This window comes from Phoenix dactylifera, chromosome 9, assembly GCF_009389715.1.
Source record: "Phoenix dactylifera cultivar Barhee BC4 chromosome 9, palm_55x_up_171113_PBpolish2nd_filt_p, whole genome shotgun sequence".
NCBI classification, from domain to species: Eukaryota; Viridiplantae; Streptophyta; class Magnoliopsida; order Arecales; family Arecaceae; genus Phoenix; species Phoenix dactylifera.
Genome location: NC_052400.1, coordinates 15,829,408 through 15,855,037, shown reverse-complemented (window position 1 = coordinate 15,855,037; position 25,630 = coordinate 15,829,408). Strand labels below are relative to the sequence as shown.

The 25,630-nt window shown below is 40.3% G+C and overlaps 3 protein-coding genes and 1 pseudogene across 7 annotated transcripts; 1 reads left to right on the top strand and 3 right to left on the bottom strand.

Moving 5' to 3' along the window:
- Positions 1-3,112: 3,112 nt before the first annotated feature.
- Positions 3,113-7,417, bottom strand: LOC103700288 (annotated as a pseudogene).
- Positions 7,418-13,989: 6,572 nt separating this feature from the next.
- Positions 13,990-20,146, top strand: LOC103701817 (putative zinc finger protein CONSTANS-LIKE 11). 5 transcript variants are annotated; one of them, XM_039130188.1, is made up of 6 exons: positions 13,990-14,931; positions 15,224-15,448; positions 16,893-17,239; positions 19,507-19,571; positions 19,673-19,685; positions 19,865-20,146. In XM_039130188.1, exons 1-6 carry the CDS (start codon positions 14,344-14,346, stop codon positions 19,899-19,901), a joined length of 1,275 nt encoding a protein of 424 aa, XP_038986116.1. In that variant the 5' UTR covers positions 13,990-14,343; the 3' UTR covers positions 19,902-20,146. The 5 variants fall into 5 exon arrangements, 3 of the variants coding, with proteins under 3 accessions (XP_038986116.1, XP_038986117.1, XP_038986115.1); XM_039130189.1 differs by having other exon boundaries at positions 13,992-14,931; positions 16,893-17,145; XM_039130187.1 differs by lacking the exon at positions 19,673-19,685 and having other exon boundaries at positions 13,993-14,931; positions 19,507-19,672.
- Positions 20,147-20,824: 678 nt separating this feature from the next.
- Positions 20,825-21,331, bottom strand: LOC120112010 (protein STIG1-like). The gene has a single exon (XM_039130587.1). The coding sequence runs from the start codon at positions 21,329-21,331 to the stop codon at positions 20,825-20,827; it is 507 nt and encodes a 168-aa protein (XP_038986515.1).
- Positions 21,332-25,037: 3,706 nt separating this feature from the next.
- On the bottom strand, positions 25,038-25,481 carry LOC103701833 (stigma-specific STIG1-like protein 1). The gene has a single exon (XM_008784032.1). The coding sequence runs from the start codon at positions 25,479-25,481 to the stop codon at positions 25,038-25,040; it is 444 nt and encodes a 147-aa protein (XP_008782254.1).
- Positions 25,482-25,630: the final 149 nt, after the last annotated feature.

Here is a 25,630-nt window from a genome sequence, read left to right as displayed (position 1 = left end):
GGGGAAATATCATGATATTTGAATCTTTTCAAGCCTCGCGAGGTAGCCATGTAGCTAAAAAATGGAGTTGGCGTACGTAGGCGGATAGGCTCACCAACTCTAACTAAAAAGCAAATAGCTGATCCAATAACCCTTTGACCTCGATCCCTTCTATAAGATACTAATTAGGTGTTAGCAACTTGCGACTCGAAGGTCTCTCTTACTTAAATAAGCCTTCAAGTCAGTAGTTGGGCCTTCAAAGTCCTTTGACGGCGTTCACATCGACGACGACGTATCCCAGAAAATGTCTTCCAAAAGTTAGAAGCTTCCGAGATCTATCATGGATTTGAATGTTTTGTTGTGAACAGATCTGGTAAGACTTTTCTTGGTTGTATAGTTGCCGACTTGTTTCAAAACACCGTGAGCTCATACATTACTAGCAAAAACAAGTCGGCGTTTCCTTCTTCTAACCAGTATCTCCTTCACCAAGAGAAAAGGCTGTTCCTTCCTATAGGCTAGTACATATTTTATCAAAGTTGATACCTAGATATATTATATCTCGAAAAATAATTTTGACATATTTAGTTGACCATGGGAGAGTGGCATAGAAAGCACACTTTCTAGAATAAACTTAAGTTTGGTTATCCATCAACTTTTCTAGAAAAATTGTATACAATACCTTTCATGCCCTTAATAAATTGAGCATCATGAGCAAAAAAAAAAGAAAGACATAAGCTCCTAGCATTAAAAGTATTTCTGAAAAAAAAGATTTTTACCTTGGTTTCTAGCATATGAAAAAAATGAGTTTCCCATGTCCTACATGGATTTCTATTTTCTATGGTAGATGAGAAACTTATTCATATAGAAAGGTTACTTTTCCATCTCTTTTATTTGAAATCTCTAGCCAACCATTAGCTACTTTATCATTTTTCTATTGACTATACTTTTTCTCCTCCTCTTCTTACGAGCTAAACGAGTTGATGATGAAAAGATGTAGAGGTCAAACTCATAAGTTTTACGATTGGAATATGCAAACATAAATTGGCTAGAACTTCTTCGCCGCAAGCAGCTTGTTAAAAATGGCATAAATTGCTGGCCTTTTGAGTGCAATGGCTATGGAGGACGATTAGGTGCACTAGCTTCAATGTTTTGCGGAGGCTGGTTGGCGAGATAGCAGAGGTTGGATACTAGTGCCAACAAGAAGTCCGTGGTAGAACCCAAAGTAGGATATCTCAATCCATATAAAACCACTCAAAAGAAGCGTGACCAAATTCATGCATGAGCCCGGATTTCGCTATGATCCATCGCTTTCATCTTCCTTAAAAACTGAACGACCCAATTACCTGGCCCTGATCAACCCAATTTTAGGTGAAGGGTTCGTTAGTGGTTGGGTTTAGATGTTTTGATCTACACTAAAAACGATTCCTCAAAGAGTGAGAGTTTTGACCCAACCCCAACTTGTAAGCGTAGAGTATGTAGGGGTCATATAGGGTTGTATAGGTCAGGCTGAATTAAACTAAAAGAGAGTACTAAGATATATGTTATCCTTTTTTTTTCACCTAAACCGCATTCAGCTAATTACATTGCAGGATCAATTGGGTCCGATTCGATCAGCTGGACTGCAATTCAAACATTGCATTTGATATATTTCTTAACCCAACGTCAGTCTAACTTAACCCAATTATTATTCTTTAATGAGATGGGATTATCCAGTGCAAGATCCACTCAATAACTGAAATACATGAGATTTTATCATGAAATGTTTACATGAGCTAACAAATACATTAAGTTATTCAATTTTTCTTATTTTCATTCATCAATATCATTCTGGACAAGAAAGTCTGCACAAATCTGCACGCCTATTAAGGCAGGTCCATTAAAAAGCTCTGGACAGACTTTGGCTACACCTAGGACTGAAAATGAACTGAGTATAGCTTGGACATCCGTATATCTATATCCATATCCATTCTTATTCGATAAATATAAATATAAATATATATATATATATATTAATCAAATATTAAAATTTATATCTATATTTATTTTAAATGAATAAGATATAAATTAGATATTGTTAATTAGAATATAAATGCATACACAAATCAGATATTTAAAATTTATGAACAATCACATCAAAATTATCAAAAGTAAATTAAGCTATAAATATATTGATAATGTCGCTTATCGCCTTTTATAACCTAAGGGCTCTATAGTACTAAATAAGATTGTATAAAGAATCAGATATTTGGATATAGACTAAATAATTATCTATTTATATTCCTATCTAGTTTTCTTTAACAAATATAGATATGAAAACCAATCAAAAATTTGCACTAAACCTAAATAAAATCAGATACAAAAATAGATCCAAACAAATACCATCCAGTCCCTTTCTCCCGTCTATACCTAGGCCACATGCACGTGTGAGCACATACAAGCAACCATGTAGAGACGCACACCCACATAGAGATGTTAAAATCATATTGGCCAAATTAATGGAAGACCTTATAAATCAAGTCTGCACGTTAATCATAATTTAAAGTACATAAAATACCTATGAATAAAACATAATATGATTCAAAGATCTGCTAGTCTACATCATGGGCACAAATGGATTATACAAATAAAGTTAGTGTGCTAATTTTTATCATAAATCATATAAATTGAGAATCCAAAACATCTTTCAACACTAACCTAAAAACAAAATTGAACCTCTCATATGCTTCTAAATCATAAATCAAATTAAAATATTCTATTATGGAGTTGAATTTGTCCATTGCTACGATAGTGTGATGTATAAGTAGGGAATCTCCAAAGCATTTGATTTCATATTTAAGCGACTTAGATATTATGGATCATGCTTAATTGTATAATTTACTGCTCCATAGTTTGTCATTGGTTTTCAACTTACCAGAACTGCACATTTTAGACATGCCGGATTCAACCTGCCTCTAGATGGTCATATTGAATCATTTGCTTCCCAGCTCAGCTGCCTGACAAGTGCATGATCGTTATACATGCGGTGGAGGCGCGTTTGAAAGTGGTGATAACGCGCCATCTTGCCGTAACTAAATTTTTTGAAATAATTTTGTATAAATAACACCATAGCACAAAAAGACATCAATGTATCAAATTAATAAACTTTTACATAGTCCTATATATTTTTTTTTCAATCAAATCCTGGATATAAATTTGATGGTTTCAAACTCATATCATCCATTTCAAAATTTACCTTTTCGCTTATAACTGAAGCTTTATCTGCAAATTATCTTCCATGACAGATGATCACTGTTCATCACTCAAAGATTAAACAATCAGTAACTGCTACTAAGAAATTTGTCATTGATAAGAGAGACAGAGAGAGAGATCAATGACAATCAAAAACCTAAATAATCGATGTCTATCAACAGTTAGTCAAAAACTACCAATGGCTTTATTTATTTCAAGAATTTAGCTCAACCAATTTGAGATTACCACAAATAAAGAGGAAAACTTGCAGAATTTTCTTCCACGAAACAAGAGCAATACTTAACAGCTAAAATCAAGCCACCAAAACTAAAATAATAGATGGTTAGACGAAAACATGAATATAAGGCTTTTTATTTTGGTAATTGGAGCATAAGGCATTTAAATGTAAAACCAATCCTAGTTGCAGGTACACAAACAATACCAATTGCTCACAAAGTCCATGATCTGACACAGCTCATCAAATAATCTAGCCCTAAAGCCTAGGTAGTAAAACAAAAAGAAGAAAAAGAAAAAGAAATTCAACAAAGAGCTCTTCCCAAAACAAATATTCCTCTTCATTTCAATCCTGACTCCTCTAAACCTCCATTACCTCTTTTTTATCCAAATTCTTCACTCTTCTGTCAATCATTCCACCATAAACTGTAGAGTACACACTGCAGGAAAACCCCAAACTTGCCTGCTTGACATTCGTGAGTGTTGACGTATAATAGTCTCAAATCGCTGGTTCTTTAGAAAGAAGAAAAGACCGGAAAAAGAAAGTAGCGGAAAGAAGCGAATCGAGAAAGAGTTGATCTTCAATCTCGTCGCCTTCAGGTCTCTAGACATGTGTTCTTTCGTCGAAAGCATTATGTTTTGTTTTATCCTTCATCTTCCTCTGCCGTAGCTTCTGTAGGGTCCCGAGTCCACCTCTATTCTACTTTCCTCTCCTGAGACTTTGTCTTTGCCATCTGCTGATGACTCTCACCCTCCTCGACGTGTCTCGTGTCCATCGTCCCCCAATTACCTCTCAAGCTCAAGCACGAAAGCACTCTCACTATGATTCCCAAGATCGAGACAAAACCATCTTTCATTTCACATCCTTCTTTATTCCCTTCAAATCCTTCTTCACTATTTTCATAACCCTATTTTCCATGCACAATCCATCATTTATTTTTCTTATTCATAGTCATGTTCAGATATAAACCTTATGTCGTTTTAATCTTTGGACCACCCCTCTGACAGCCCCCTCCTCTACTTGCTTCACTGTCTTCACACGAAACCCTCGATCTTAAAGCCCAACTTCAATAACAACTAGTAGAATTCATACAGGAAATATTGTGCAACTCAACAATTCTTGCAAGAGGCAAGTGATTCCTCATCAGATTTTTATTTCATAAAGACCAGTGTCATACTAGACAATGACATTTAAATGATATCATAAAATATTGATGGAATGGACAATGAACCCTGAACTTATTTGGGTATTATATACTACATGAATAAAATAAAATAAACTACTTAAAAGTCATTAAAATTAAAAACTAAAACACAAGGCAAAAAAGGAAAGAAAGAAAAATGATGTAGGAAATATAATCTAAAAACTTATTTAAGGTTTTGGTATGAACCAATAAAATCTAAGACTTGCAGATAAGTTATCTTCTAATTCACATGTTAAATTATACACAATACAGCCTTTAGGTTTACAAATCAACCATATTGTATACTACTGTTTGTCTTATGCCTCCAAGTGATGCTCTTTTATCTCCTTGAAAAACTTATAACCACCTAGAACCTCATCTAAAAAATTTAGACTTAAAGTATTGTTTAGGTTTCTTGGTCCTATATAAATTACCCAAAATCTATCCGGTGCATACTTGATGTCAAACCAAACACATGCCTGCACGGATCCTTACATACTTTTCCGTTTAAGTCCTAACATCTTTGTCGGGCTAAGGATCCAAATCCATTCAAATTTAATCACAAGTACTACAAATCCAATCAAAAATATCATGATTAACTCATGGTCAACCCAAATGGACCCACACTGCAACGTTCCCTAGTCTAGGTAGACATGTTAACTTTGTTCAGGTGTATAAGACAATCTTCATAATCATTCACAACTAGAAAAGCAACATTTTCATCTATCTACAACAGTAAGCTTGCCTAGTGCCAGGACCTAGATATTACAAATACTTATTGTTAACCAGGTAGACATGTCCTGCTGCAGCAATACAGTCTTTGGCACTTCTCATCATCCATTCGCAACTTCTAGCTACTAAATAGTGAACCTTTGAGCCATATAAATTGGTGAATTTGCACGAGTCAGAAATTTGTGAACCTTGAAACACTTAGCGTAGAATTAGTTGACAGAAGTTATTCAATCTGTTGGATAAAATGCAAATATTCATATCTTGAAAAACTCAGACCCGTTTGTCATCGGTTTTGAATTCTGGTTTTGTTTCCGAAAACCCAAAAAGAAGAATGAGCTAGATCGAACAAGATGTATGATAGAATCCTTTTGTCTTCCAAATTGTTTGTAAAATCTTTAGAGCTTCTGGAATCGAAAATTTTTTTGGCTTTCAGAAAAGGGTGAAAGTATAATGAAGGAATAGCAGAAGTTTTGTGCAAATATTACCTTTAAAATCATTTTTCCCGTGGCATTTCACCAATTTGTAGAGGAACAAAAACACAAAAACAATAACAATACCAGACAGGTCCGCAGTGGGAGTTGCAGCTCCCACATTGTGATTGAGATGAGTTCTTAGCAAGCCAAACACTTGCATCATCAGCATTATTAACACACAGCCTACAAGCTCTAGAAGCTCTAATTGATCTCAACAATTAGTAAAAATGAAAGAACGAAAAATCAGTAAAAAGGAAAACTGCTCTGTTTCTAAAATCAAGTTTATCGAGCTGGAACAGTAAATAGTAGTAAAAGCGAAACCTGTAGAAGAAAAGTTGGCATCCCTTGATTGGTAACAAGTCCAGCATCAGCAATTAGCTCAAAAGCTGCATGGTGAGACAATCAGTTACCAAGTCCTTCAAGAATCCATCAGTCAGTTTCCTTCCTAACTTTACTCTTCTTAATCCTCTTCTTGTCCTGCCTCTCCATCTTCTCCATCTTATTCTTCCTCTTCTTCGATCCATCATCCTTCTTCTTCGTTGCCACTTTTATCCTCTTTTCCATGTCCGATTCATCGCTTTCAATCCCCTCCTCGTCGCCAACTTCATCAATTATATTCTCTTCATCCCCATCCTTTATGTCAGAGCCCTCCTCCTCCTTTTCCTTCTTCTGGAATCCCTCGATCTTGAGACGCATCTCCGGCGCGGCCTGGTAGACGGGCAGGGCCAGCGACTCGGTCGCCTTGACGTGGAGCGACCGGACATTGGCCCACTTCTTTGGGACATACCTAACGACACCTTCGACGGCGGCCATCAAATTGTCCACGATCTCATCCCGGTGCTGCGACGCCCTCCCCACCCTGACCACGCTGCAGGTGCCCGACCGGAAGTAGAGCAGCGTGGAAAGGCACACCTTCCGGAGCTACTCCGGCCAGGACCGGCGGGAGAGGTCGAGGGGGACGGGATTCTTCTTCTTCTTGAAGAAGTGCTTGCCGAGGAGGGAGGGGAGGAGGGGAACAATGCGGCGGTCGGCAAGGAAGAGGTCGTGGGAGTCGGCGAGGGCGCGGCGGGCCTCGAAGGGACGGTACTCGGATCGGAGATCGGAGAGGGAGAGGACGTCGGCGACGGGGAGGGAGAGGGAGCGGACGAGGTCGCGGGCGGCGGCGGGGGGGAGGGGGGACTTGGGGCGGTCGTCGACGAGGAGGCAGACGGAGGCCGAAGAAAAGATGGGGTGGGGGAGGGGGACGCGATAGGCGGTGGTGCGGCCCTTGTGGGGGACTTTCTTGAGGGTGATGACCAAGTAGAGGAAGTCGTCGTCGGGGTCCAGGAGCTGGGCCTTTCGGTCCTTCTGCTGCTTCGCCCGGGCGCTGATCCACTTGACGAGGGCGTCGACGGCCCTCCTCGCCGTGTCTCTGCCGACCCTGGATTTGGGAGCCTGCTGCTGAGAGGAGGAAGACATCTGCGGGTTTTTTTTTTTTTTTTGGCTGAAAGGGGACGCGAGGGTTCGTGAGGAAGAATCTTTCGCCTTCAGGTCCTAGGGTTTTCCCCTTTCACTGCAAAGCGAGTTATTCGAAACGGGTCCCCGGCATGAGAGACCCGAGCCAGACTTGGCTTTTGATGACCAATTAACGTAGTGGGAGCCTAATGGTTTGATGAACAACAATAACAACTTAGCGTGCAACATCCAATTGGACCAAGCCATATCTAATTAAAATTAAAAAAACAACAAAACATTTAACCTCTTTATGGTCTTTGTATGAATGATTATGCTTTTTGATTTTTTTGAATTAAATACTAACCATCACTTGCAATTTAGGGTGGTCGCTTGGAATCCTATAGAGAAGTTCATGCAAAAGGTGAAGTTGAACTACTTAAGCATGTTTCCTAAGAATCACCTTAAGAATTATTGATTGGTCTTTTTGTTTAGAGGCTTCCTTTAGAGCACAGACCATCCTTTGATGCGGAATATTGGGATGATGGTGAGGGATGGTGCGGCCTTTGAGGCCAAGCATGTATTCAGAGAGGCCAACGGGGCGGCTGACTGGGTGACTGCATATGCGGCCTACCACTCAGGATACGTCCTGTGGGCAGAAGAGAGGGAGCTGCCATTGGCATTTCGCGAGATTGTGTATTTTGATTTTCTTGGGTGTATTCGGACACGCGTTGTCTGAAGAACCCGTTAAAGCAAAAAAAAAAAAAGAAAAAAGGAATAGAGTTATCTTACCCTGATGGTCCAACTTGATCAATTGAATCTAAGAGCCAAGACCAAGCAGCTAGCCTGCGCATACCTCTAACGTGACCATTGGCCCTCCAATCCAGAGTAATTAAGCTGTTGTTGGGTCTATGGTCTAGACTAAAGTATCAGAACAGGAAAGGAGTTGCTTATTGTTGGCATTTTTTCCTTCTTCAGCCTATAGCACTAAGATCACTTACTTCTATGAAAAAAATTGGTATCTACAGCTAGTATAGTGGCTGTTGAAATGCAACTTAGGTCAAGATAGCTCTTTATCGACCAAAACCTGCTCCTAGAATTAGGGGGGCTGATAACGAACTACAATCTAGTGTCCAAGTTTATAGTTAATCCAACGCACGTCACCGATTAGTTAGGGAGTAATGCCACAAGAAGTAAATAGAGACAAAATATCAATTAAAATATCAATGTCATGAAGAAAAATCTTGTCCTCCACATAATTTTCAAATAACAGTCAGAATGAAGCAGCACATGATGCTGAATCTCAAAGAAAGCTTGAGCCTAATTGCCAGTAATGCTTATGCAAGGCCTAAGACAAGGAGTACTGCCTTTAAACATCAAACATACACTTTCCTGAATAAATTGTGGAACCTCTGAATAAATAAGAACACGTACTACCACGTAATGGTTTAACAATCTTATGTTGTCAAGATAAAATTCTACACAATCGATCAATTTTACTCCTTATTCTGTTAACTAAACTGTCATGTTTTAATATCGTCCAATAATATGGCGAGTTCATGATACATATTGAATAACCTATTATTAGAGGAGAACTATTCAATGCATTGTTGGAAAAGAGTTTCTAGTTGAACACTATAAGCAAAGCAAATGAGTCTTTTATGTACTATAGAGGTGGGACCATTTGGATCCATCAAACGTGACTATCTCTTGACATGTCCAACTGGATTGCATACGTAAAATAAGTCTGTTATCAACAAGTATAAAGCTATTAAACGAATGCTTCTCCTGCATCCATGTTGTTTTTATCTTCTTCATCGATGCAATGTCGATCATCCATCAAACAGCCATTAATGGGGGGTTGACGGAAAACCACTGAAAGCAAAAACTGAATAGCGTAGCATGGTCAATCATGACCAGCAACAACCATATATAATAGAAATAGTGATTTTTGAAAATAAATATACCATACTCCATATTCAGAGAGTTATACATGCCATATTTTTAAATATGTTTTTGAAGAAAAGTATCTGAAAAATATAGACGTTTCAAAGAAAAAAAAACGGTGCTGCAATATAGAAATCAAACATGAGAACATGGCGGCTGGATGACAGATGGATCTGAAGAATGTGGACCCACCTCTGGGTTTCTTTGTTTATCTGAAAGGTAGCTTGAGGATGCCTACCGACGAGAAATGTTTTAGTGAAGAGAAGGATGGGGATTTCTCCGTTATGTTTGGATTGTTCGGAGATAGAAGAGACAATTAGCCATGTCTTTTTACAGTGCCCACGGGCTGCTCAGATTTGGCAACAAGCTTCCTTCACCCTTTCGAAGTGCACTGAGTTTGCTGAGGATTTACTTCGACACTTGAAGTCTGCCTTTCGGTCTTCGAGTTATGTTGCCTAGGGTATTACCGGTGCCTATCTGACCTATCACATTTAGTTGGATAGGAACGACAGAGTCTTCGAGAGCAGGAGGCCCCCTTTAAGGGCTGTAGTGGATAGAGTTATCTGTCAGGCTAATGAGCATGGTCTGTTGAACCGACCGGTACCGGCTGGTTCAATACGTACCATATCCGTACCAACCCCCACCGGTATGGTACAGTTACATAAAACGGTTCAAGGCCGAAACCGAGTGGGGAAGAAGAAAGAAGAGAAAGAGAAGAGGAAGAAAGAAGAGGAAGAAGAAGAGAAAGAGGAGAAGAAGAAGAAGAGAAGAAGACGGTTCGATGTACCTCGGGACAACCCTCTCCCGAGCATCCCAACGCGCGCGGCTCTCCCAACGATTCCTTTCGTGCTCGCGGGTGAAGGGGTGAAAGAGAGGAGAAGAGAGAAGGATAGTGGGGAAGAAAGGAGAGGAGGAGAGGGTTTGGCAATCGGGAAGGAGAAAGAAGAAGGAAAGGGGAAAAGAAAAAAAAGAGTTCGCCTTTTTTTAGAATAGAAGGAGAAGGTAAAGGGGGGACTCGAAAAGAGTACGCGCGCTACGGCAACACGTCGACTCTCCCCCGCTTGCTGCCCCAACCTTCTCCTTCAGCCCTAGAACTCGGTCCTACCACAGGGGCTGCCTTGTCAAGCCTAGGAGAGGTGAAAATCTTTCCATGCATGGGGTAGCACGGGCATCGCTTGTCCCGCGCGCAATTCCTCACGCGGCACCGCGCGCGAGCACGAGCCCACGCGACATTTAATAGCACAAAGTGGCATTTAATGCTACTCTGTAGCTAAAATTAGGACGTGTGTCGGCCTTTTTTTTTGTGGTTCCAGCTCGGCACCAGTTCTAACCGGTACCGGAGCCCCCCGGTACACCGGTTCGGTCGGCTCGGTGGACACTGCTAGTGAGGTATCCGAGGCTATTATGATTGCTTCATCTTGAGTGGCTAGGAACATCTGGGGTTCTCCTTCTACTGCTTTAGCGCCTAGGTATGTACTCACATCCTGGAAGCCCCCACCCCCGGCTATCTTAAGGTGAATTTTGATGGCAGTCTGTCAGCTAGTGGAGAAGGTATGGGTGTTACCTTTATGATTAGGGATCACAAGTCCAGGCTGATTGTGACCGGTTGAGGACGCACCTTCTGTAATAACCCAAAAAAAAAATTATAAAGAATGATAGAATATTTCTTAAAAATTGATATGAGGGGTAAAATTGGAAGGAATCAAAAGTTAATGGCATAACAGTAGATATGTTGAAGTGTTAGGGACAAAATGAAAATTTAATAATTTTAAATAAAGGATGAATAGTGCTTGATGTGACTTAATTAGGGGGTTTGGTCTGACGGTGGATTGGTGAGACGGTGGAGTTTAAACAGAGAGGGAGAAACATAGAGAGAAGGAAAAGAAAAAGAAAGAAGAAGAAGAAGAAGAAAAAAGAAGGGAAGGGGGTTTGAGGTGGAAGGGAGCCTCGGTTGCGCTGCCAGCTGAAGGAAAAGGCATAGATCTTCTTCCCCTCTACGCAAAGACCTCGATTTTCCGAAGAGAAAATGTAAATACCCATCCCTACCTAGTCTTCTAATGAAATTAGGCTATACAAAGGGTAAATGTGGTCTAGAGAAGTTGGATAAGGGTTGTAGAGGTGGTTAAAAGAGGAAGAATCGGATTTCGACAAGTTTTTCCGGCACTACGGAAAAACTGTGTCGAAGTTCCAATTTCGGTGAATTATCTCAGGGGTCAATCGGCCTCCGATGATGATATATCTTACCATTTTGGAAACTCCTATAAGTGTAGAATATTAGATATAAATTTCATAAAAATTAGAGTTCGGAAAGTGGATCCAAATCGGGATGAAGTAACCCGCTGTCAGTCCGGATTACTGTTCATCCGGATGAAGAAGATGAAAAAAGGATGATGTTGGGTCGACCTAAAGTTCAGTAAAATTTTGGATTTGAAGGGATTCGATCCCTTCGCACACCTTGACCCTATAGCATTGGTCCAAGGTGTGTGTGGAATACTCTTGCATCATGATTAATGTAAATTGAGAATTAATTAATAAGAATAAGGGAAAAAGAAAAGATGTTAATTAAGGGGGGGAGTTGTATCAACTGAAACTTTTATGCTTACAATTGATACGTAGGTTATTGAGCCTTAATACAAGAATAAATGTGTTATTAATGCATGTTTCAGTTGGGCAAGGAACTAAGGATCAAGAGGAAGAAGTCCCCTACTGCCTTCTATAGAGTTTTGGAGGCATATCGGGACCGTGCCGGATTGGCAGGTGAGTGGAAGTTTGTACTTTGCACCATGAGCACATTCCTTATCCATTTTCATGAATGTTGCCAAGTGTGACTTGATTCCACCTAAGCTTATTGATTGATTGTTGTGGTAGATTCCTCTATGTTTTATTCTCCATGCTTGATTATTTTGTACATGCATTTGAGGGAACATTGAGAGGAATTACAAGGGGTTGAAGAGTAGTCAAATTGATTCCAAATTGTGAAATGACTTCTTTTGTAAATTGATTTCATTTCCTCTATTTCAAAGACTTGTAGAGCCCTTTTCAGTGGTATATTGAGTTGCATTGCACTCCCATGATTCCTCACTTCCAACCCTGATGTTAGTTATTATTGGGTCGTGGTCGAGTGAGTGGTAGTCTTGATTATGCTCCTTTTTAGTAGAGTATTGGGAGGGTGCATTATGGTATTTATGCATGGCTTGGCAGTATCTACAGGACACCTACAGTCGATGGGGTTAGACATCGGCCTGTGTGCACATAGTAGCCTTTTGGGTGGGCGGAGCCCAGTCCCTTCCTAGGGGGGACACGGCCCTAGGCGTAGGATCAGCCGGTCCTGCGACTTATATATGGCTTGTCGCCGGGCAAAGTAAGACCCCGCGAGGTGCCGTTTAGTATACAGATGTGAGATGTTTTTATGGATTTTTGTTCTGGATACTGGCCAGCATTAACATTATCAGTATGGTGTCTTATCGTGCATATGCATGTGACAGTAGGAAATTGTTGTGGTTTGCCTGGGGCGTAAGACCCATTTCCTGACAGCTGTCTAGTAATGACTTCGCATATTGACACCCGATTTGTATGTTCCAGCATTATAATCTGTTGAGCATATTCATGAGTAGCATATATGTTTATTTGATTATTCCATATGTGCTTCAGATGAGTTGATATTGATTATGGTGATATTGATGATTTACTCCATATTCTTTATGTTGAGTTCATGTTCATCTTGCTACTGATCACCATTCATATGCTCTTGAGATTTCATCTCGAGCCATGATTATATTATGTCTCATATGCATAGTACTCTCCACTCCACTCACTGAGTATTTATATACTCACTCCCCAGGTGATATTTTTGTTGCAGGCCAGCTGATATATAGAGAGGAGCAGGATTAATGGTTGCCTGCTATATGTGCCGCCCCATAGCATAGTATAGTGTAGAGTAGAGGTTTATATATTTGATGTATTATAAACCCTCAGTTGTATATAGTGTACAGTTATAGACATATATCCTGTTGTGGATATGGGTTTGACCATGGATGGAATGGGAACCAGATTTTTATACAGATGAGTTATATGCCTGTGATGATATATTGATATATATTGTCCAGGTTCATTATGTGACAGATAGTGTGATTGCTGCTTTGACAGGTAGTGTTGTTGTATATATTGAGATAATCCTGACAGATAAATATAGGAAAGGTGATCATTTTGTGCATGCATCATGCCAAAATTTTCAGGATTTATTGATGATTGATAGATAGTAGGGTTCTATGCGGTGGCTGGAGTCCTTATGCCTACCTGCACCCTAGAACCGTCGCGGCGGCCTGCCGAATCAGGGTGGGGGTCGTGACACCTTCGAGCCATTTGTTCTAAGGATGGAGCTTAGGGCAGCATGGGAGGATGTCTTCTATGCGAGGCGAGTTCTGGAGGCCCAATGCGTCATCCGGGAGAGGGACTCAGTGAAGGTGGTAAAGTGAATTTTACATGAGAGGCCGAAGGTCTTCGACCATCTGCTTCTAGAGGATGTGAGATGGTTACTGTAGGAGTGTGCTATTTTTTAGGTTGGCTATGTGTTCCGGAAGATGAACAAAGCTGCTAACTGGGTCGCCTTCTTTGCTACTTATCATTTTGAAGAGATTTTTTGAATTCGATGTGTATCTATTCTTTTATCGTTGGGAAGTATTTTATTTTTTTGATTCTATTGGTAATGCTCATGTAAGATTAATGTGAGCAGCCGGTTTACCAAAAAAAAAATAATAAAAAAAAAGGGACCGGCAGCTCTCTTGGAGATATTCGTTTGCTCCCGCTCTCTGGAACAGATCGCCAGCGCGCGGGTTCCTCGGGAGCGCGTGAAAAGGGCGCCCAACATAATTATCCGGGCGAATTCGTCCACGCGCCCGCTCTCCCCGCAGTCGCCCGCGATGCCGCCACCCAGCGCTGGCGCCCAAAGACCGCAACCCCACCCCCGCCTTCCATCTCCTTCCCCAAAGTACAATGGCTCCCTCCCTGCTCTCCCCCTCCTCCACCAACCCCGCATGAGCCCTCCCATACTCTCCCCTGGAAAACCTCGCACGTCACCCTCGCTCCCATGTTCTCGGGCGCCCGGCATTCCGTCGAACGGCTGTTAGTCCCCCACCATGGAGCCGCTGTGCGAGTTCTGTGGGGCCCAGCGGGCCCTCGTCTATTGTAAGTCCGACGCCGCCCGCCTCTGCCTTCCCTGCGACGGCTTCGTCCACTCCGCTAACGCCCTCTCCCGCCGCCACCTCCGCGCCCTCATCTGCGACCGCTGCGTCTCCCAGCCCGCTGTCGTCCGCTGCCTCGACGACCGCCTATCCCTCTGCCAGGACTGCGACTGGGGTGGCCCCGACTGCCCGGGCCCCGGCCACCGCCACTGGCGCCACCCCGTGAACTGCTACTCCGGATGCCCCTCTCTGCCCGAGCTCTCCCGGATGTGGTCCTCCGTGCTGGACCTCCCGCCGCCAAAGGCTCAGGCCGGCGGGCCCGGGATGGTCGCCATCGACGAGAACAGCGCGAGCACCTGCTGGGAGCCCGGGGAGGACGCGAGCTCGGTTGGGTTGTCTATGGCCGGGACGTTGGGTGGTCTGAAGCCCTGCGCTAAGTTCGACCCCTGGATGGCTTCTTCTATGGTGCCGGAGATCGGCTCCATGATGCCGTGCGGCGGGGAGCAACAGGGCCTCTTTCATAAGGAATCCAACGTTCCCAAGGTGATCTTTTTAAATATACCCATCTTGTCTGTTAGTCAGTTGCCACTCAGTTGAGGTGACCAAAAAGAAGCCCCGCTGCATTAATGGAATATAGATGGTATAGTAATGTGTTTTTTATTTCTTTTTTTGTAGAAATATAGTAATGTGTTTTTAAACTTTCACAATTATTCAATGTGCCTAAACCTGTTAATCTACATTATGGACTATAGAAAATGATTAGTGAAGCAAAATGCTGCGGTTAATCTTAATTGAAGTTAATTCTACTAGAGCTTCCATATACTTTGGTGTGCAGCTTGGTTGTCCTCCTTTCAGAGATCTTGGGATATGTGATGAGGATGAGCTTTGTGAAGGCTTTGGAACTGGGGATGGTGGCTTCACCAATGACAATAATGAGATGTTTGGCTGTCCGCAGAATCTTCCTAGATACCCATTTCAAGAGGCAGGATCAAATGGATTTTTAACAGAGAAGAACTCTTCAGTTGCAGATTCAAATGGTCACATTGACCTTGCTGTAAAGGTTAGCTTGGGTCCAGCTTTAATCATCGATTTTAGTTGGTCTTTTGGTTTATATCTTCTACTTTCCTTAATTCATACCAGTAGTGTCGTGCTTCACTTATACTTTCCTTGCTGCTCAAATACCTCATGAGGAAAATCACTCATTGACCAAAGAACTAGTATAATGTCTTATTTATGTCAAAGATGCTGGTTAATTCAGATTCGTGCATGTACTATTTGATAGCTGGAGCATAATCTATTGTAGACCGAGACACTAGGTTTCATCTGCCATTCCAACAAAATAGCCTGCCTCAAAGAACTATAGTAAATGAAGAAGAAAAGATATATCACTAGTTTGTCCAAGAGAGGGTATGAATATAATGGTGAAGATGTGCTTGTTTCCCTCAAAGTTTGCTTGCACATGATTGCAGCCAACTATAATATGGAAATTGCAATAATTCAGTATCATGCTAGTATATTTTCAGGTACATTTATGAATTGCCTAGTAACTTTGTGCCCATGCTACTCAGACTCTTTGGTTTACCCCAAAGTATCTGCACTTCACACCTAGAAATGGGTATTTTATGTCTTGATTTTATCATTAGCCATTTACAACATTTTTATAGCATCTAAAATAACCAACAGATCTGGCTTTCTTGTTTCTGGTACAGAGACAGAGGAGCCCTGCTTATGATATCTAATGCATAAATCTTGCATTCTTACTGATTTTAATTAGTGGAGAGTATTTAAACAAAATCAATTCATTAACCTCAATCTTCTAGACATCTGTATCTTTACCTGGACGTTTTGATCAATCTTTGCTGATTAAGATTTCATGCTTGTTAAAAAGTTTAGATGGTGTGCCAGATCTAACAAAGGAAAATGAGCATGTGCATTCATCAGTTTTCTATTTTAGAACTACTTTCATTGTTTGTGTCAGCTTGTGGGTATTTATGGTTTAAAAATATTTCATTCTCTATGTCCATAATTCAGTTTTCTTCGATATTTTTTTTTCTAATTTTGAAGGACTTGTCAGAATATGACAGCAAGTCAATCTGGCATTCTCATTTTTGAAATGGACCAAACTGATTAACTTCAGCGGTGTATGAAATACTCATTCTTAAATATTGAATTACTCTTACATGCTTGTTCTTTTGAATGCAGGTCAAATGATCAGAAGTATAGCCTAAATTTTCTTCCTGTAACTACTTTTGAATCATTGACCTTGCATAAAAGAAAAATGATGTTAATTCACATCGTGTGTAATGAATCAGCTCTAAAATGACAGAGCTTAGGTCCTTTTTCCTATGGTCAATAAATGCCCTTTCAAATCTTGTATGCTAGGCTTTGTCGTCTTGGGTTATAGAATTTGCTAGTAGTCATAGAATAATAAAGAGTACCTGGTAATTTATAAAGTAGTAGTTTCTGATCTGTTTTCAGTGTTTGACGCTTTGAGGATCTTACAGGTATCTTCCTCAGTACAACATGACTGCATGACACTTCAGTCTTCGCAGATAGTTGGGCCAGCTGGTGCTCTGCAGGCACTGAACAGCAATCCAGATCAACTATTATTGAATCTTCATGGCAACATAAATGACAGTCTATATTTCCCTTCTGGAAATGTCTGTCCAAATATATCTCTTTCACTGTCGAACCTAACTGGTGAAAGTAGCGCTGCTGATTACCAAGACTGTGGAGTGTCACCAATGTTTCTCACAGGTGAATCACCATGGAATTCAAATCTTGAAACTGGTCGTCCACACGCAAGGAATGAAGCAAAAATGAGATATAATGAGAAAAAGAAAAGCCGACTGTATGTGGTTTTACTTTGTGTTAGTTGATTAACTAATCTCTTTGTGACTCTTAGTATGCCATTTATAGTTTTAATGATAAGTTTCCCTTTCTTTGGCTCCGAACTTTCCATCTACTCTAACTAATTATTCAAGTAACCTCTTCTTCAATAATATTAGTAGGAGTTTCATGTTAACGTTGATTTCTGTTACAGGAGGCTAGGAACAATGTTCTAGAAATTGTAATGCAATTGGATACGGACATACCATATATAGCATGAATATGACAACTAATCATATGATGCTTAACAAATACTTTGCCATTTTCTGGCTAGTATATAGTAAGCAAGTAACAATAGTATATAGTGTTAACATATAACTGTTCCTAAGAAATTTCAACTGCCTTTGGACTAACAAGGTACATTCAGAGGGTTGAATGTACAGATACGTAATAGAATTAATGGCTATATTTGAAATGTCATTGTTACTTTACGTCCTTTTTCATGGGGTTTTGATAGTCAATGTGAAGGAAACGGATTAGGAATTTTTGTACTTGTTAAATGCATACATGTTGGCAGGGTAAAATGAATGGACACCACATAACTAATTTGGTAAAGAATCACATAGAAGTCTATTTTGCGAACATATGTCAAATCCAGATTTGCCTTTATTTTGTTTTGATAGAATGTAGGAATATAATTGTTAACCATGTTCAAGTTGAATGATTTGAAACTTTTCATGAAATGCTACAGTTAGTTTATCAAAGTCATCTCTACAAAGTCTGTTGCTTACCTTCACTAGATAATTGGGTGAGACACTGTTGGTGCTAGAAATACTGTTTTACATATTCTTGTATTTTAATAATGGTATACCATAAACTGTACTCACGTACTGCTTGATAGAGCCATGGCCCATTTTTTATACAGAGGCTTTGGTTCTTGTTATTAAGTTGTTGCATTTTCTATCCATCGCTTAAGTTTCAAGGTAGTGTGAATAAGTTCACATCAATTTTGGACAACTGCAGAAACATCAGAGGATTTTTATGCAAGATTTTCTTATCATTTTTCATCTTTATTGAATACTTCATCCCACTAGAGCTATCTCTGCTCTCGTCTTCAACTTCTTCACTCTTAATCCTTTTGTGAAGCATTCCTTTGCAAATATCAACGCAGTTTCTCCTGTTGATGGGCATGCTGTTGGTTAGAGCGCAGGTTCTTGGAGGTCATAACTTCAAATCCCTCTCTATGCGAATTATTTATTTAATTAGTTGAATTATTTTCTTGACTCATTCCAGTTATCATGGTCGAGGGGGTGTCAAGCTTGCTATACACTGTTGACCCATTCTTTATTAACTGAAGCTTTTGGGATCCATTTGGTTAGCACAATCAATTATTAGCTTTTTGTTGTTCGTGAATTTTGTGGGACTTGTACTACAGCAGAATCTGAATGTTTGGTATGAGAAGTTTCCATTCATATATGTTCCTACTAATGCATCACCTCAGCTGCCTGCCCCATCTCTTTCTAAATGCTGTCTTGTTGCCCCATCATATTAGACCTGATGGTCATGTCGGCTTCTTGGCTTCTCCGCATGAATTCAGTCTTTTATATAAGCATGCCACCTTATCTTTCTAGTGCCCTTTATTTTGGTTGGCTTTGTCTTTTTTATGCAGTTGCATTTTCTCCTAGCTTTACATTGTTTATGCAACACATGCGGTGAGCCAATATGTTAGGGCATCTTGCTCCATTCACAATGTAGTTGTCTTGCACGATGCACGTTAAGGGACCCTTGCTCTTCTCTTCTACCCTTGAACTGGAGTTTTGGCCTTCACTATTATCAAATGGGTTGGTGATGCTACTGATTTAATGATTTACTTTTGGCTTTGTTTTAGGGTTTAGGGTTCTAATAGTTTCATCTCCTTGAAAGGCAAGAACTAGGACACTATTTCCCATCCTTCCAATATATCTAGATACCGTGAAATGGCCCAAATTGTTTGAGCTTCATTTTGTTGAATTATCTGGAATGATGTTATATCATTTTTTCAACATTTCATGAGTGCAAATAGCATGGCATTGTTTCACATTTCTGCATGGCTCTTTAGTCACCCCCTTATTACATCTATTATACGGAGCATTACCTAAAGATATTTTCATGAAGACTCTTGTGTGTGTTTTGCATATGTGACTGGCAGCATTTGTTCCTCAAGTTGCAGACATAATAATCTATTCCATGTTATGATAATCAGAAACAGTTTTTAATATTCTAACAGGTCTTGGATGATGTAATTTTTAGGTTTGGGAAACAAATTAGGTATGCTTCACGCAAGGTCCGAGCAGATACTAGAAAGCGTGTGAAAGGTAGGTTTGTAAAGGCTGGTGAGGCTTGTGACTACGACCCTGTTTTGGCAAGAAGCAATTGAACTAATTTCAAAGTTCTATTTCCCTTTGCAAAGCAACAGGTACTTGGCTCAGGTATAATAATGTTCTTCCAATATGAAGTTTCATTTAAATTTTATAGGCTTGTTCGGTCTACAGAGAGCTGAACTTCAATTGCATAAATGCTGGTCATTGTTTTTTGATTGATGAAGCTCCTCCCACTTAATAGGATTCAAAGTGATCTGATATATCATTTTTTTTTTCTGCCTCTACAGAAGCTGTAGAGATGAGAATCGAGCAGTATTCAGATGACCAGACTTCTGCATGAGATTCTTTCGGCAGTTGCTTGCAGAAAGGATAACTTTAATTTTCGAGTTGCTTTCTTACTTTCTTTTGTTCTTCAGCATTTGTTGAACTCGTACGGAGTTCCTTCTCTTGGCTGAGGAGAAACGCAGCCAATTTTAATAAGTCTGTCTGTGAGTAATGGAAAACCTGTGCTTAATAAATGCTTCTATTCTTCGAATGATTTTAATAAAGTGCATATGAGTTCTTTAACAGTGTTATCTATTCTTTTGTGAGTGCTAATTTTGAGTTCTTTAATTTGTTGCTTACTGGATGTCATCTGATGCATTCCTCTCATGAGGAGAAAAGTTTCTTTTGGCAAAGAACTTGATAATCGTTTGCTTATTATTTGTCTTCACCTTTCCGTATATAATGCCGATTTAAGGCTTGCCATCTTGTGTGGTAAATGTGACTTGAGTGGTTCTTGGTCATAAGCATGTTTGGATCAGCACAAGATGGTACGTACTTCTATAAAAGGAGAAATATAACAAGAGGAATGGTTTTCTTTTGCAAGAAAAGAAAACGGTGTATCAGCCATCGACAAATTACGTCATGCACGCTGGTAGAACGGACTGTATGCGGAGTCTCATCCATGCAGTTCATCAAATAAACTCAACAGTCCAAAGTAGAGAAGCCCTTCACATAGAGCAGCCGCTAAGATCGATGTACCTACGAGAGATTTCATATATGGAACCGAAAGTAGGTATATATATTGAATAACATTATTGCATGTATTTATTCCCTTATAGTCTGGTTGCTATAGCTGCATGCATGAAATAACACGGATGGGTGATTAACAAATAGGAACCTCGTATAGTTACGTACATATATGAGAAAATATCAAGTATTATATGATAAAAATGTATGAAACTGGGAGCCAATTAAACGATCAACTATGCGTAGTCGCACATCCCGTATTTGCAGACACCACCTTTCTTGCACTTGTTGTTGCATGCCCCGCAGTTCTTGGGGTCGTTCATCACGTTGACGCATCGGCCACTGCAGCATGTATGTCCGTAGCTGCAACACTTGCCGCAGTGCCCGCAGTTCTTGGGGTCGTTCATCACGTTGACGCATCGGCCTCTGCAGCATGTCTGCCCGTATCTGCAACACTTGCCGCACCGCCCGCAGTTGAGCCTGTCCCAGTCCACGTTCACACATTTCTTCCTGCAGCAATCCGGGCCAGGGCTTCCGGGGGCACGGCATATCCTGGGATGTTTATCGCAAGTCATGGGGGCTCCCGGATTGTATTGGCCGGCGTGCAAACGGCTCATGATCCCCCTTGCCGACGGAGAACCATCATCGGAAGAGAGGGGTTCATCGAAAGATGATGCAGTGGTTAAGCGTTCCTCCTCTTCATTAGGAGTTGCTGCCGAGGCAAGAGTGGCGGCCACGGCCATGGCTAATGCCATAATGAACAAAAACCTAGCCATCATTAATTGTATTGGAAGACCAACCTGAAGGAGTTGCAAGTGCCGATTAAGGAGGAGAGAGGAATATTGGTGATGGGAAGAGTCAGAAGAGGGTGATGGGTATTTATAGCGTGGGGTTTAGATGGAGGGAGAGTTGATCTGAGATTTTAGACGGTGGCTGCTTGCTTTTTCAGCATTTTTCAGTTCGTTCAAGCAACAGGGAGGTTAGGTCTGCCAACAGGCCGGAATGGTGTCTAAAATGTCTACTTCGCCAATAATGCATGAGCGAAACATGTATAACAATCGAAAAGGTACGTAAGATGAATTTGTCTATCAGTTCAGTGGATTTCTCCAGCAAATACAGATGGAATTGTCGCAACCTTGTTATGGTGGATGGCTGCCGGCATTAGGTCTTTTCATGGAAGGATGGGTACGAGAGACTCTGTTGCAGCTTGCATGGCCGCTTATTTTGTCTTTTTTTCTTTCTTTCTTTTCCCTTTTTTTCCTTCAGTTTGGTTGAAAAGGACGCGACGTCGGCCATACAGGCAACGTACAGATTCGAACTAAAGGAGGCATATCATGCATGCACCCGATGGCATGAACCCTAAAAGGGTGCCCCTAAAGATTAGACATGATCCGAAATAAATAAATATTCAATAACTCGATAATTAATGGCCAAATAGTTTAACTAAATAATACCACCGTATTCAAATAATCAAACCGATTCAGTTATAAAATATTCAATTATTCGTTTAGCATCAAAAAAAAAAATAGACCAACTAATTAAAATTTCCAACGCTGAAACTCCACACCGACACATCTGAGACTAAGCATCCTGCAACTCTAAAGGAAAAAAAAATAGATGGCATGGGTTTTACAACCCAGTAAAAATTCTCATACACCCAATTCGATCGACGGCCAACAACCGGCAAGGATAGATAACAAAATAGAAAAAGAAAAAGCCGAAGCAAAGCATCCTTCTCGCAGCTAAATCCAACAAGTAGCCGGTACAAAATCAAATCAGACCATTGATGATGGCTTTAGAACTAGAAGAAGGTTGTGGAAGAGTATTGGAGATTCATACTTGATTCTGGCGAGATATTGATCGATGTTAGGCTTGGCGAAAAGTTTCAATGAAAAAATAGAGCAAATTGACGCTTATTACCGGCAATTGAGTAAAATTTTGTGAGCTCGAGGCTTAGAGATATGAGAATAGCTGAATTTATAGATCAAGTTATAGTATTTCATCAGAGTCTAGTGCGCACTCAAACTCTTCTTTCTTGCCGGAACTAGGGAAGAAAGATGGTTTCCATTGGAAGTCTTCTTGCCCCGTCCCATCTTCCATGCATGCGGTCAATCTAACGGCTAGCCTAGCTCAATCCATGCCGATCGAGGCCCAAATAAAAATGGGTTCTCACACGAGAAGCTAATAATGAGCGAGGTTGCATCCTTTGCATAAAAGTAACTTGCTTTCCAAAAGATTGTTTTCTAAACACCACAATTTTTAAGCTTCATATATATATGTGGGGTATAATCTATTTAATTCATGAAAATCAGTGAACATTGGAATCGATATCATATACAAACATGCCGTGTATTATATTTGTCGAAGGAGTTAACATGTGCTCTGCATGCTTGTTTATTAGTCTCGCCCTTCTGATTATCAGACACATGCATGCATGCGGCATGTATTTTGAAAAAAAAAATTCAAAAAAAAAGAAGAAAAACAGCAAGAATGAAAACAAGTGCAGACAGATGAGGCAAACAATTTCAATATAGAAATCCCAGCTGATCATGGGACTTGTGAGAGGTTCTGCAACCATGGATATGGACGGTGATACAAGTGTTGAACCCGTATGCATTCGTGGATCTGCCAAATTGATATTTGTGTTCTGGGGGTATGAACACCATCCTTTCTCGAGGCTTATCGGCTGATATCATTGCTATTTGGAGGGTGGTTTAGGTAAAGTGGAACAAGTGCTAAAATGCACCGATCCTCACCTGCCTCTTGGCTAAAATATTTGTGTGCACACACCATAACATTACCTTAATAAAATAAATACCTCCACTTGACTATAATTCTTCCATCTGATCTTCATTAGCATCTTTCAAACTTGTGTCGTTGTTCCATCTAACGTAGTCGGTATCGGTGCTGATATAATTTTAAGATGTCGCATTGAATAATTGTGGGATGGAAGTTGTTGCCCCCATCCTTCACTTGGGGGTGTGCTAGGAAATTATGAGTATATGTATCTTAATTTGTTAAGTTCCTCTTTAGTTCTTCTAATGCGCCACCTAGATGACACAATCCGTTCTTGTTTAATCAGATATTTTTGGTAGAGTTGTTTAATTGGATATGAATTTTATGATGCATATGCTAGTAGGGGCATATTTTATGTATTTGAACAGGAGTGCATGTACAGCTAGATTTGTTCAAAGTGAACTCAACGCATGACCTGCGTAAATTAGAAGATGTTGCTGCATAGACCCATTGAGGCCGACCACGAGCCGATCGTGGTACTTATAATTAGATTTGAATGGATTTGAACCCTTAGCCTAGAGAAGACGCCAGGGTTTAAACAAGAGGAGCATGTGAGGATCTGTGCAAGCATGTGTTTCATCCCACATCAGCTATGCACTGGATAGATCTTGGATACTTATATAAGGCCAAGAAAACTAAGTAATATCTTTCGACTAACCTTCTGCGTTGTTGCAATATGCTAGCTGAGTTTAAATCTATACATGTTTCAAAATTTGTGAATCATAGGAAATGATGTGGATAATCCACTAGTAAGTAATAGACTCTCAAATGTTTGATTTAATTTTGAAATTTTTTATTTTCGTAGATCATGATAACCGGTATTGATTGTCAATTTAAATGGCTTATTTTGTAGATTTGATCGGTAAAATTAAGACTTGGATCTTCAAAGTAGGATTCTCTCTTTCCCACTCTTTCAAATTTCGCATGCAAAAAATATGCAAAAACAATACAAGTGGCCCCCATCATGCATGCATTATTGAACCTGCCATCAATGTGTCGATCATGCCCTAGAAAGATTAACCCCTTCCTCTTAAATCAACTAAAAAGCATGATACATCTAATTATCTAAATACTATGATGTCTTAAAAGCATAGCTAGCAAAGTTATGCCTACTCACCAAAATATTGTTGACCTTCTTGTAAGTCAATTATTTAAACCACATGTAATTTATCCGTACGTTAAAACACACGTAAACTAGAATTCAGAGGTTTGTGAACTTTCTAATCAACATATCAAACAAACAACTTATCTTGTTATCCAAGGGCTGGTATTCCAAAGATCATTTAATCCCACCAATTTTGGTGAAATATGCAGCTAGTTTTGTTTAGCCTGATATGATACGAGAACAAAGATACAACATTACAAGAGCATGGTTACTGGGTTTCAATTTGAAATTTTTTTTTGGAATGTTGTGGAGTAATCTCAAAGCGACAATAAGTTTATCAATTCCTTCGAGTCAAAGGTATACGAGCTAGTCAAATGTACTCAAATGGCATTAGCTATTATTATTTTTTTACTCGACAAATTTGAACACTTATTCTCCAACAGACTTTGAAAGAAAAAATAAATAAAGAAAAAAAGAAATTCTCCCATGACAAATATGAATTAATCCTAGCTATATCAATTGAAAATAACCGGAAAAGAAACTTCTAATCAAGCATAGTTGCACATCCCATGTGAGCAGAAGCTTCCCTTCTTACACCTGTTCTTGCAGCCCCCACAGTTCTGGGGATCGAACATCACGTTGACGCATCTGCCGCTGCAGCATGTCGTCCCATATCGGCACCTTAACCCACATTGCCCGCAGTTGAGGTTGTCCTTCATCACGTTCACACACTTCTTCTTGCAGCAGTCTGGGCCGGAGCTTCCCTTAGCACGGCAAATCCTGGGGAACCTATCGCATGTCATGGTGGCTCTGGGTTTATACTGGGCGAGGAAACGGCTCGTTCCTGTAACCGGAGATGATTCATCTTCTGAAAAGACTTCGTCGGAAGATGGTGCCATGGTTGGTTGCTCTTCATTTATACTTGTGGTTGCAAAGGCGAGAGAGGTGGCGAAAGCCATGGCTAATGCCATAATGAAGAAGAACCTTGCCATCATTCCTAACGGTAGATGAAGATATACAGGCAGCAATAGGAGGGGAAGAAGGAGAGGAGGGTCTGTGGCTCTGTGCTACTGGACTTGAGAGGAGAAATGAGAAGAGGAGGTTTGGGATGAGATCTGGGAGGGGAGGATGCATGGTGGGC

Excerpts from the sequence above, each read along its gene's own strand:
- LOC103701817 (XM_039130187.1), top strand. The coding sequence starts at position 14,344 with ATGGAGCCGCTGTGCGAGTTCTGTGGGGCCCAGCGGGCCCTCGTCTAT. Across the intron at positions 15,449-16,892 it reads ACATTGACCTTGCTGTAAAG|GTATCTTCCTCAGTACAACA; the intron begins GTTAGCTTGGGT and ends AGGATCTTACAG. Across the intron at positions 17,240-19,506 it reads GAGAAAAAGAAAAGCCGACT|GTTTGGGAAACAAATTAGGT; the intron begins GTATGTGGTTTT and ends TGTAATTTTTAG.
- LOC120112010 (XM_039130587.1), bottom strand. The coding sequence starts at position 21,331 with ATGGCCGTGGCCGCCACTCTTGCCTCGGCAGCAACTCCTAATGAAGAG.
- LOC103701833 (XM_008784032.1), bottom strand. The coding sequence starts at position 25,481 with ATGGCAAGGTTCTTCTTCATTATGGCATTAGCCATGGCTTTCGCCACC.